The sequence below is a fragment of the Amblyomma americanum genome, chromosome 10 (assembly GCF_052857255.1).
Source record: "Amblyomma americanum isolate KBUSLIRL-KWMA chromosome 10, ASM5285725v1, whole genome shotgun sequence".
NCBI classification, from domain to species: domain Eukaryota; kingdom Metazoa; phylum Arthropoda; class Arachnida; order Ixodida; family Ixodidae; genus Amblyomma; species Amblyomma americanum.
The window spans coordinates 6,914,419-6,927,397 of record NC_135506.1 but is presented as its reverse complement, the minus strand read 5'-3'; the positions used below and the strand labels follow the sequence as shown (position 1 = coordinate 6,927,397).

Sequence of the window (12,979 nt, the reverse complement as noted above, 5' to 3'; positions counted from 1 at the left end):
CTGTGAATTAAGAATGTTGCAGCATTTTTTACTTTTTTGGTGCAGGTAGATTTTGTGACAGAATAATTAACTGTACCAATTTTGGACATCTTTTGTCTAAATAATGTAATTCCTGTTGTAATTTTAGGGTGTTATAGATTACACAGCAACATTTGGGCAGATAAATTGACTGTCTTTTTGTCAATTGCATACAGCTGCTGAGAGGCATGAACCCGGACTTTGTGCTCATGTCAACAGCTTTGCTGCTGGGCAACTATCGGGCATTATGCATGCCGGCCATGGTTATAAGCTAGCTATACATGTGTCTTGCGTCGCTGAGTAGATATGTCAAGCTTTATGCATGAAATAATGTGTTTGTACACATATTAAGTGATGTCATATATATGTGTCAAATGGATCATAATTTTTTTTTGTCCTCAGGGAGCTCGCTGAAATTTTTGAAAAAACTCACAGCATCACCCCACCCTACCTGCTGGGGCCAGGACTCGTCCGGAGCGTCCAAGAGTGAGTCATTTTTTTTTCTGCACACGACAAGTGCGACAGGGAATTTACATGCACTGTAGCACAGGCATTGCCGAAATAAGAACTAGTAAATTGGGTTTGCCTCCTAGCCATATAGCGGAATCCTTATGGCATCACTACACAGCAAATGGCCTCAGATAGTGAGGAATGTTTTCCTTAAAGATTTTAAGTTTAAAGGGTGCAATGTGCTCCATTACATGCTGAAAGAACCAATCCAGTTGCTTGGTTGCTTTTGAAAAAGACAGTGCATGTCGTGCAAAACATATTTGAAATCAAACACTACCAGGGGTTTCCCCAAGTATAAAATCAGAGGAATGTTGAAGCTAGGGGAGTAGCGGTAGTCATTTTTCAGTTTTTAATTGTGTCTTGATGTGGCACGTAGGACTAGAAAGGCTCATGACTGCAACACTCATGTCAAAGAGTGCCAACAATTGCTTCGCTTTAGACAAGGATACAAGTCATATATCAAGAGACAAAAGTAAGGAACAAGGACTGCATGAAATGTGTCCAGAAACGGCGCAGTAGCTCGGACTACTAATAAACCTTACAAGAAGAAATATCGCTGTCAGTCGCCTATCAAAGACTTGTTAAACTCTGCAAAACACGCATCATTGCTCTGAACATAACAGATCGAGTCAGTAATTAAACACACACACCAAGAAGTCATGTGCATGCTGAACACTACGCACATGTGGAAGGTGTACATCAGAGCTTTAATATCAGCCGTGATGATTTGCATGACACTGAAACATCTAGGTAGCAAAATTTATGGCTGCTACACACAGTTGGTTAAATATGTACATGCACAGGCTCTTCGCATTTTCCGACTATTCACTCAATAATTATAAAGCAATAAAGAAATCATCACGGCTGATATCAAAGCTCTGATGTGCACCTTCCACGTGTGCGTAGTGTTGAGCATGCACATGACTTCTTGGTGTGTGTGTTTAATTACTGACTCGATCTGTTAAGTTCAGAGCAAAGATGCGTGTTTTGCAGAGTTTAACAAGTCTTTGATAGGCGACTGACAGCGATATTTCTTCTTGTAAGGTTTATTAGTATTCCGAGCTACTGCGCCGTTTCTGGACACATTTCATGCAGTCCTTGTTCCTTACCTTTGTCTCTTGATATATGACTTGTATCCTTGTCTAAAGGGAAGCAATTGTTGGCACTCTTTGTCATGAGTGTTGCAGTCATGGGCCTTTCTAGTCCTACATGCCACTTGAAGACACAATTAAAAACTTATATATCTGTGTGTTTCCTAGTAATAAAATAACTGGACTGCCACAAATATATGGCACATTCTCAGCCACATTCCCAGCAGTTACATCCACCAGTTAGGTATGAAAAAAATTCACTACAAATTAAGGAAGGGCCTTCAGAGAAACAAGGGTGTGTGTAGGGAAGCCACTGAACCTCGCACAGAATGATATGGCAGGCAATAAACAGCTGGTTTAAGGGCACATGGAAGGTCACATGCATTGAAAAATTTTACTTTGTGTACAAATGAGTGGTTTTTCTTGATTAATGTGGCCAACATGTGAAATAGTGGCCCAATACATTACGAACATTATGGCACCACATATATAAGGCTTCATGTTTTGAGCGATATTGTGCCATCCCTGACGGCAATCGAGAATTACTGGGAATTAAATGCTCTGATTTTTTGAAAATGGACCTTGATACGTTTGAAATGACATTGAGCTGTTGAAATTACTTTGCACTTCTTGAAAAATTCTGTGCTCTAGCTTATTTGTAAATGTAACTGTGGTGTGCGCATTACAAAGTTCCTCCTATATTTTTTTTAATGGCTCTTTAGAGCACAACAATAAATTTGACAGATTAATTTCATAGGGTAGACCTTTTTGAACAAAATGACAAAACAATCTGCACTGCTAAATAATTTATTTGGCTAAACTGAAATTGAAAAGCCTTTGATAGAATTTTAATTCCTGTTTCGTAAATGGTGTGAAAGAGGCTCCAAACCAAAGTTTCTCAGCTGACTTTTGCTGCCAGCAGAATTATGTACGAAATTAAATGACTACAAAATGAATGACAGTGCCCTTTGTGTAGGGATAACACATATGCACTACAAAGTCTCTGTTCTTTAGTGCAAGGAGTGCATAATGATGTCGCATTGTTTTGCCACCAGCAGCCAGGCTGAACCTGCAGCCAGCCCCCAGCCTGGCCCCAGCAGGGTAACTGCCACAGCGAGCCCAATTCCCGGCAGCTCGCAACCAAGCACGAGCAGGGGCAGCACTACTGCTGGAGACTCGCAGCCCCCAAGCCCATCCGCGCAGCCTAGCCCCCTGCAACAGCAACCAGGCCCAGCCAGGAAGAGGCCCAGGACAGACACCTCTCGTGCAGTGCTCGAGAGTGCCGTCGCCCATCTTGAGGTGGCCGAAGCTAACAGGCAGCAGCGGCACAGGGAGCGCATGGCTCTTGAAGGGAGGAAGGTTGCTGCTGTAGAGAGGAGGACTGCAGCTCTTGAGCGGGTGGCTGCAGCACTTGAACGGCGCGAGCTTGTCTCACTCTGTTCTCCGATACATGCCCCAGCTCATTCCCCAACTCATTCCCCAATTCATTCCCCAATCCGTTCTCCAGTCCGCTCTCCAAGCCCTCCTTACTATAATGCTTAGTTTTAATGTTTCGTTTTTTTGTCTAGCCAGCGCTTTTTATATTTAATTTTCATTTATAATTGCTGTTATATGTTTGTGTTCAGTTCCGTATATTTCCGCTAAGTTGCTATGCACTACCTCGATGGAAAGAAACGCGAACCCGGCGCAAACACGCTCCGCTGTTCCAATTTCTTTTCACCGCGGTTTTACTTCAGTGATAGCAAAAACACATTAGACTCGTTCATGATACATTCTAGGACAACTCTAAAGTTTTTTTCGTACCACCCAGGTAAAAGCGCGATGAAAAGAAATTCCAACAGTGGGGCGTGTTGGCGCCGGGTTGTTCGCCTTTCTTTTCATTGAGGTAGTATGTGTGTGTGCGTGTGTACACTTAGACACACGTATATTCATCTCATTCGTGGTTGCACTTCATATTGTGTACATACTTTAATAAATTTTACAACCCTCTAATAAGATCTGCATGCGTGTTTCATGCAATGACATTCTGATCACTTGTTTCTGTGTGTACTGATAATAAATTGGATGGCAACAAAATTTCCAGAGCATACTTGTCTAAATTTCTCTAGCACACACCATCCTTCCAGCAGTTTAGCTCTCATTATTGTTGTCATTTACTGTTCAGAGGACACAATGCACATTTGAACATGTTGTCAGCCATCTTACGGTGCCCGAAGCTAACACACAAAGCAGTGGATGGCCATTGAAGAAAGATTGCTGCTCACTAGGGGAGTGCAGCACTTAATGGGGTGGTTGGAGCAATTGAGCAATGAACCTCTTCCTCCCATCATTCTCCAAGCCTCCTAACTAATGCATAGTTTTTCTTTTATTCCGTCTAGTAAGCAGTAGACATTTTTTATAACTTTCATTAATTGCTTTTGTATGCATGCTTCAACCTGTATGGTTCCATATATTTCCACTAATTGGCTGCAAGTGCACGTGTATACGCACACTTGTAAATTAGTCTTTTATCCTCAATTATATTGAATTTCAATATGTGTGTACTTTAAATAATCCTAATGCTTCATCTTCTGCAACCATATGTAATAAGATCTCGGTGTTTAGTTGAATATACATTCTGATTACTTGTAGAGCATAACTGTCTAAAATTTCTCTGTTGCACACCGGTCTCATATTCCAGCAGTTTAGCTTACACACTGCCTCTTGTCATTTACTGTCCAGGGGGAAGAATGCAAGCATATATGGAGACAAAACTGAAAGGCTACTCTGCATGATTTACGCACGAAAATTTATTTCACAAGCATCACACATGAACATCATTTTGTGTACCAACATCTCTTGCTACATTAAGCAGGTGGCAGGCAGTAGCATACTCCAAGAACTGAAGAGAACAGAAGAAATTAACCTACACTAAAATGTGTCATCCTGCAGGACCACACAGCTAGATTTGCCTATAGTGAGAACACAGAGCTTCAAACATAGGTCCACCAACAACAAAGCGTTGCAATACACACAACATATATCAGAAACTTATACAGCTCACATTCATTTACCATGGGCTCATGATATACTCCCTCATTAAGGGCAGGCCACAGGTGTTAGTGGAGTATGGTTAATAAATAAGCAAAGTTTTTTTTCAAATTAAGTACTATTTATGCAATTTATTGCATGAAAAATCATGAGATTCAGCTAAAAAAGTTTTGTTAGTGCACGGTTCAGGAACATCAACGACAGAAAAGGCTGCCAATTCAACAACAAAAAGTTCTGAGCAGGAGCTAGCAAATCCCACTTCAGCCAGAAGTTCGCAGTACGGACCAGAAGATGAGCCCAGCACAAAATCACCTGATGCCCTATTAGGACCATATATACACTAAAAAAAAAAACTGTTCCTTCTGGGACAAATAAAACCACAGAAAAAGCAATTCCCATTAGCAAATCAACACCTGGGATATTACTGTGATGAGGTAAAACCATATCTTTTGATATAAAGTAAGAAAGAACGGTGACAGCCATTTAATTAAAGCGCAGTTGCAATTAACAATACGCCATTCTTCACCACATCATCTATCTGCAGTGTATATTAAAAATATTTCAATGTAAAAAAAAACAGAAATGGCATGCAAATACAAAAGTACAGAAATGAAAAGGACAAAAATTTAATACTCTTGGCAAAAAAATCTAGGAAGACCACTCCATTACATTTAAAGAAAAGATTGAAAGGCTGCAAGTCAATCATCACAGTGCCAATTGCGTTGCTTCATTTATAGTCCCAACCGGCAACATATATATACATAACGCTAACATATATTTTTGCTGAAAGCAAATAATTCAATTTCTATGCTTTCAGCCTTAATTTTATCTTTAAATGTAAAAGAGTGATGGAAGCTCACAATGCATGCATTATAATATAAACTCAAGCAATGAAAAAACAAATGAAGGAAGGCATACACAGGAGGCATATATACTTCACGATTACAGTCTCTGAGCCACGCTGTCGCGCAAAGTTCCTGCCGAGACAGCACACTCTTCGTCGTCGTCGGCAGGCTCGGTTGGCGACACGTTGGTTCCGCTGTCCACCTCTTCCAGCATTTCCATCGCGTCGCCGCGCCTTCTTGCCTTGTTGTGCAGCACGCAAGCTGCCAGCACAATGTGCACCGCCTGGCTTATCCTTGCGACGTCGATGTAAAGGAGCCGCTCAAACCGCGCCTTCAGCAGGCCGAAGCTGCCCTCCACAACAACGCGCTGCCGACTGTGCGCATTGTTAAATGCCGTCATCCAAGGCTGCCAGTTGGTCGTGGACTGGCGGTACGGTGGCAGCAGCCACGGCAGCAACGGATAAGCAGCGTCGCCCAAAAGGTATCCTCCTGCGCGAATTAATTCACATATATTATATGTACGTAAGAAATAAAAATTAACGAGAACCTCCGGCGTATATGACCGACCGTAGCATATGTAGATATCTGCAAACTCGTAATTCCGAGCATCAATATATCTATAGCTGTTGCTCACAGTTCAGCTTGGTTAAATTAATTAAGCAAGCGGGAACGATCGAGACGATTGATCGATCTCTTGCATATATGCGCGCGCCGCTTTCAGTTTTCTGAACTCTCTTCCGCGCATAATGCATGTATTAAACACGCATTAGTGATGTAACAATAAGAAGTTCTTTAACTCACCTTCGCATTTAGACTCTCCGTCTTTTAAAAGGAAGCTCTCGCGGAGAACCCTGGAGTCGTGCGCGCTGCCGGGGAAGCCGACGAAGACGTCAATGAAGACCATGTCAGCATTGCAGACCCCCTGGAGTATGATCGAATGAAACTTTTTTCTATTATAATAGCTTTCCTCCGACTCCGAGGGTCGAGCAATGCGGACATGGCATCCGTCGATGGCCCCGATGACGTCCGGCAGCACTCGTCCGCGACGGCCGATCTGGCAGAAAGCTGCCTTGCTGCGCTGTCGCTCGTCGGGGTCCGGCCAGCATATCTCCCTCTTGCTTATCGAAAACAAGAAATCCAAGATGCGGCTTATTGCCGCGTGTACCGTCGACTCACTGACATAAAATTTGTTGGCGATCTGGTACATGGTTGTTTGAGTTCCGATGTAGGTCAGGGCGATTAGCATTGTCTTGTGAGCAGACACCTGGCGCCGTCCTCGACATCCTTCCGGGTAGAAGGCCGATGCCTCAAATTCGCCAGTGATATCTGCGCACAAGCTTCGCGAAATACGAAAGAGCTTCCGGAATTCAAATTCTAAATATGTGGGAACGACTCGCTCCACATAGAGTGGGACCCTGTGGCGGTCCTGCCTCTCTACATGAGCCGCCAAGACAAGCACGACGCACTCGTCACCGTCGTCATCTTCGCTGCAGTCAACGGTCTCACTCCGGTCACCAGAATCGGTGAGCGCAGCAAGTGCAGCTACCTCTTCGCTCGACATGATGAAAGTTATCAGCAGACGACGCAGCAGACGACGCCGACGCGCGATCCGGCTGCTCGAAACTTTCCTTACGGTTTCCGGTGGCTGCCAGCTCACGTGACCATGACGCGTTTTCCTGTCAGGGGCTAACTTGCTGGCAGCCAGCGGGCTGCCCGAGCGTAGAAAATCGAAGAGGCCCAATGTCCTTAAGTCGATTTGACAGCACACGCATATGCATTCATCCTTGCCAAAGCAGGGAAATAACTGCGGTATTGGGTGAAGAATGAGACTGAATGCGGAATACCACAGTGGTGTTGAACTTGTGAAGAAATAGCCCAGAGTGTCGAGTTGCAGTCTGTGCCTGTCCTTACACTGTTTCTTCGTTGCTCGGTATATCGATGCGCTACTGCGGCCGTGAAGCATTAAAGAGGGCCATCGTTCGTGATGACAGTGCCGACGAAAGATTCGCTTGGGGCAAAGCTGCAATGGCTTAGAATAGCCGAGCTGAAAATTTGACAGAAAACGATTGAACACCTCCTGATTAGTTTCGGCAAGCCACTGCGTTAGCTTACACAATGTTTTGAATGACGTGCAAGTTAATACCAGGCATTACAAATCATTGAGCTCAATTCGGCTCATGGCTGGCGGACGCATTTCGACGCCAAGATCAAACGAGAGGACGGACACAACGAAAGCCAAATGCATCTCCCGCTCAACAAGCCCTGTCAGTGGTTACATGTACCTCTATAAACACAGCCGTCCACGTTTCTAACCAGGCACGGCCGCTCCGTTCATGGCTGGCATATACCACCAGCCAAAAACAAATGGACAGGAGACGAAGGTGCACCGATGTAGAGCTGCGTGATTTGTATTGCCTATCTACTAGTCTATAGGATTTGTCTATAGAAAGTCTATAGACTTTATAGACAAAAGGTGATAGGCAGCTCATAGAAATTTTTGTAAGGGCTGATCTGCTCGATCGTGCCAAGTACTGTGTCCAAATAAGGTTTATTCTCTCCTTCTCTTTCTACTTTTCTGCAGGTACAAGCTGGTGTATCGTCCCGGGGGGCCGGATGACCCGCAGTTGGACGAGCGGGTGCCGCCTCCGCGAGGTCAACCTCCCGATGACCTTGACCTGGACGCCCTGATGAAGTCTTCTGCGGCCTGGAAGGCGCTGCAGAGCGCTGCCCGTGACGGTGGCCATGGCACGTCGTCAGCGCCAATGCCTAACTGGCGCCAAAAGGCAGTCCTCCACTGCAGCAAGGGAAACGAATCATCGAACGACGAGAGCGTCGCGAGCAACTTCGACCCGTACGACGCCGTCTTCGTGTTCGACATCTTCGGCGACCCTTGCGAGACGAAAAACCTGGCGTCGGCGAGAACTGAGGTACGAATTAAAATTGGAACTCGACCTTTTTTTTCTTCAACAGCACCGGGCAGAGTTTTTTTCTTTTTTTGCCCACTTTTGAAATGCCTCATGCCCTCGAGAGGAGATTGACTTAGTGTAGCTTGACGCTGAGTCCCAGGCAGAAGGCGCAACATATACCCGCATATATACGAGAAACAGCGCAGTTTCAAAACATGTTATCTTAAAAAAAGGGTGCAAAGAGACGAATTAGTTTTGGAGTTTACGGCCATATCGTCGGCATCGCACTACGTCGCAGTAGCAGTATGTCAGTCGTAACCACAATGACGACGCTATTCTTGCGTTTCCGGTCACGTGACCTGATGGCGTCGCCACACCCTGCCCACCGGGTTGTGAGCAATCTAGTTTCTAGACAGCAATCTAGATAGAGAATCGAAATAAAAATGATAATAAAAACTGTGATATATGCAAATGTCGGCACAGTGGAGAATGACCAAAATGGAGAACGACCAGTTCTGCATGTAAGGTCATTGACCCATCAACGCTGTCACCTCACACCCTTAAGGCGGAGCTAAAGTGTCCCTTCCAATTTTTCTATCTACCAGTCTGGCGTCAAAAAATTGCTAAGGGCGGCTCAACCAATAGTTTGCGTTCAGAAGCAGGCGTTACAAACCGCAGCAGCGATCTCCTAAATTCTACCACTCCTTCATGAGACACTAGCAGGGCCAGTTAATGTAGCATATCCGAACACTGTGCGTCTCTTTCCATCAGTTAGGGCACCTGTAAGTGCATTTTTGTTTTCTTCTTTATGTGTGAGTATGAGTGTTGCGTCCCTGTGTGCATATGTAGCATTTCGAATATAATTTTACTTCGCCCACTTTCTTTCCTTGTTCTGTCGTTTCCTGCTTCATTTCGTAGTGATAGCTACACTGCGCTACCTCTTCGATCGACACTTCAGCGTGGCCCCACTTGAGCTCCGTGGCGGTGCCGTTGGTCACGTGGGTTGGTCACGTGGTGCGGAGCAGCTGCTGCTGCCGGCGGCGCGGCGCGCAACAGCTGTGCGCATGCGCCGTGTCAAGTGGGACGAAGATGAAGGAACGCTTAGCAAAACGGAGAAGCGAAAAACTGACTTTGCAATTCGACTGAGCGAGTTCCACTCGGCCAGATGTAGATATCGCGTCAATCTAGGTTTAACCAGAGCTAAACCACAGCCATTTTTCCGTTAGAGAATCCTACGTGGTCGAAATTATTCCGAAGCCCTCCACTACGCCAGTTTTCAAACCCGTGGGTTGCTTTGAGACTTTAAATCCTACAAACCACAACACGGCATAACATAACATAAAACAACGTAACACGTTTTTTTTTTCTCTCAACTGCCCTGCGTTTGGCCCACTCCATCCCTTTGATTAAGCGATAGCTCAAGGAGCTCGTTGGTTCGCCAAGTTGAGGTGCGTCGTAACGCTTCGTCTGGCAACTCGCACAGCTGCGTCAGAGTTCCGCCGATAAATTTAGCTGGCACAGTGGCGCCGTAGAAGGGCTTGTGGGCTCCCCGTTAACTAGCCACACGAGCCCAATTAAAACGACGAGACGTGAAACATAACGAATAATCAATTTCGATTCATGTGTGAGGCTTGTGTGGTCATGCTAGGTCGTGCTTGGAGAGCCCGGCGAGGTCCTTGTGCTATCGCTAAACCAAGCCGGGCATTGCCTAGATGTCCGCAAATTTTTTTTCCGTCGGCTGCATATCTGGTGTCCGAGTAACATGCAGCAGCTTTTGTGGCCGGCAACCGCTTTTTTACTATTATTTATTATCGTTTTTAATAAAACCACTACCACTGCTACTTCCCAGGTGCGCGACAAGCTGCTGAAGAAGCTGGACAGGTACCGGAGGGCCTTCCATCCCCGACCGGGGAACAATGAAACCGACGAGCGAGGGTTTCCAGACCGCCATCGATGCCTGTGGGAGCCGTGGCTCGGCGTGAAGCCCGCGCCTTACCAGAACTGCTCCTGCTGAAGGAAGAGTCACATGCCACGTCCGAAATCGACCACGATCGTCACAAGTCAGCGCCTTCAAACACGAACATGGCGGCCAGGCGACTGGCAATAGTCGCGCAGTCGCTCGTCGCAGTCGAGAGTATAGCTTTAGAATCGACACGCTTTGGAACATAGGGCTAATGCACTCGCTCTAGGGCGGAAATAGTTGTTGCATTCCCACGCTCACAATCTCCCATATTCTTCCTAACCATGGTGTCCGGCATTACGGCAACGCCTACTGATAGCCAACCATGACTGTTCGGACTGAATATAAGGAGTGTAAATCTGCCAACAACCGGCTTTTAAGATCACGTGGTTCTAACCGGCAGCGTGATGGCCGCTATTGTCATGAAATTTAAATTTCCGCACAGCATTGCTGCAAAGCTTTACAGTGAGAGCTGTTTGTGGAACCTTTTGGTACTGGTCAGCATCGCCACATCCAGTTTAGTCGCATGACCAAAACCGGACGGGGAGTGACGAAACACGTGACAGATGACGCTATGCACGACGCATTTGGCGGGTTAATATTTCTGCAGGGTGAGAACGTGCTGTCACGTTACTTAATGGTCACGTGACTGCGACTGTCACACGACGGTCACGCCGTTGCTTCTCGTGCTGCCCAAATAAAAGAAATACGAACGTCAGCAGCAGCAGCAGGAAAAGGCTGCGTTTCGATGGAGGAAAAAAGCTAAGGAGCCCGTGTGCTGTGCGATGTCATTGCACGTTAAAGATCCCCAGGTGGTCGAAATTATCTCGGAGCCCTCCACTACGGCACCTCTTTCTTCTTTTCTTCTTTAACTCCCTCCCTTACACTTCCCTTACGGCGCGGTTCAGGTGTCCAACGATATATGTCACAGATACTGCGCCATTTCCTTTCCCCCAAAAATTAATTATTATGTATTCTGCATGTTACCGACCAAGGGTAAGAACTGGTAATTTTTTTTAAGCTTAGGGTAGGGCGCTTGGAAACACAAAAATACTTTTTCTCACCACATTTCCATCTTTCCAGCTCTCAGTCTAGAGTGAACGAACACGCGCTAATAGAAAATAGAACGCAGAGTCGCCATTAAATAAAGTAAATTTTCTCTGTCACCGAACTCGAGAAATGTAAAAATTTCTCGAGTTTCACTATCACCTGATTGGCAGTATGACTATGATCTAATGTCTAGTAGCCTCCACGAAAGCCTGCCTGGTCATTTTGTTGAATACCCGCCGCGGTGGCTCAGTGGTTAGGACGCTCGACTACTGATCCGGAGTTCCCGGGTTCGAACCCGGCCACGGCGGCTGCGTTTTTATGGAGGAAAAACGCTAAGGCGCCCGTGTGCCGTGCGATGTCAGTGCACGTTAAAGATCCCCAGGTGGTCGAAATTATTCCGGAGCCCTCCACTACGGAGCCTATTATCCTTTCTTTTTTCACTCCCTCCTTTATCCCTTCCCTTACGGCGCGGTTCAGGTGTCCAACGATATATGAGACAGATACTGCGCCATTTCCTTTCCCCAAAAACCAATTATTATTATTATTATTATTATTATTATTATTATTATTATTATTATTATTATTATTATTATTATTATTATTATATTTTGTTGAATTAAGTTTTGAGGTTGTCTTGATTCTGTTAAAAATTACCGTAGCAAACATCTTAGGGCCGCCGCGGTGGCTCAGTGGTTATGGCTCTTTCTTGGCTGCTGACCCGAAAGTTGTGGGTTCGATCCCGGCCGCGCCGGTCGCATTTCAATGGGGGCGAAATGCAAGAGGCCCGTGTGCTGTGCGATGTCAGTGCACTTTAAAGAACCCCAAGTGATCGAAAAATCCGAAGCCCTCACTATACGGCGTCCCTCATAGCATGAATCACTTTGGGACGTCAATCCCAATAAAGCCATAAAACCAAAACCTTAGCAAACATCTTCTAGGCAAAGGACATTAAGCTGAGCCGTCTGCAGTTTTTCCAGCCCGTAACCTCCCCTTTCGTATCGACTGAGATCATTTTAGCGTTTTTCCAAGATTCCGGTAGGCTCAGGTCCTAAGGCATTGCGTATATAGGGTGGCTAGTTCTCCGACCGCAATCTCCCCACCTTGGTTCAACAGATTCAACAGGTTCAACAGAGGTTCTCCCTCCTTGGTTCCCCCTTTTCATTGGTCTTAAGGTTCATGCATGTCCCACTAATCAGTGCGACTTAGCCGCGTCATTCCTGGCAGTGTGTGACAGCGGCGCATACGATGGGCTAGTGACCGGCGAATGAATCCGCCCGCCCATCCGCCCATCCCCGCAAAGTGTCCACTGAGACTAACCACTTTTTAAGCGTAGTTTTATTTCTTTCATACATCGTAGAGGTACCAGGCTAAACCGCACCATTTGCATACAACGATGCGTCATACGAGCTCTGGGAGATCAGCGTCACCTAGGAGAGCCAACGAGCGCACATCCAACTGTCGCTCTTGTCGGCCAAGGCGACTGGAGCCCTGGACTGAGGACTCTAACCACCAGTTCAGTCAACAGTTATTTTGTTGCAATAAACTTTTTTCTCGTTGTTCGCCTCTTTA

The 12,979-nt window shown here is 45.8% G+C and overlaps 2 protein-coding genes across 2 annotated transcripts in view; both read left to right on the top strand.

The window, feature by feature from the left end:
* Positions 1–12,979, top strand: part of LOC144106746 (arylsulfatase B-like) — a 28,261-nt gene extending 15,282 nt beyond the window's left edge. Inside the window, exons 10-11 of the mRNA XM_077639589.1 lie at positions 8,076–8,421; positions 10,250–12,979. Coding sequence (XP_077495715.1) covers positions 8,076–8,421; positions 10,250–10,414 — 511 coding nt within the window. The 3' untranslated portion in view covers positions 10,415–12,979. The remainder of the gene's footprint in view (positions 1–8,075; positions 8,422–10,249) is intronic.
* Positions 207–3,345, top strand: LOC144107201 (uncharacterized). The gene is made up of 3 exons (XM_077640208.1): positions 207–229; positions 421–504; positions 2,675–3,345. The coding sequence occupies exons 1-3, from the start codon at positions 207–209 to the stop codon at positions 3,159–3,161; spliced, it is 594 nt and encodes a 197-aa protein (XP_077496334.1). The 3' UTR covers positions 3,162–3,345.

Bases quoted from the DNA above. Each gene is read 5' to 3' on its own strand.
- LOC144107201 (XM_077640208.1), top strand. From the start codon at position 207: ATGAACCCGGACTTTGTGCTCAT. The intron at 230-420 runs GTCAACAGCTTT...TTTTGTCCTCAG, and splicing joins AACCCGGACTTTGTGCTCAT to GGAGCTCGCTGAAATTTTTG. The intron at 505-2,674 runs GTGAGTCATTTT...TTTTGCCACCAG, and splicing joins CTCGTCCGGAGCGTCCAAGA to CAGCCAGGCTGAACCTGCAG.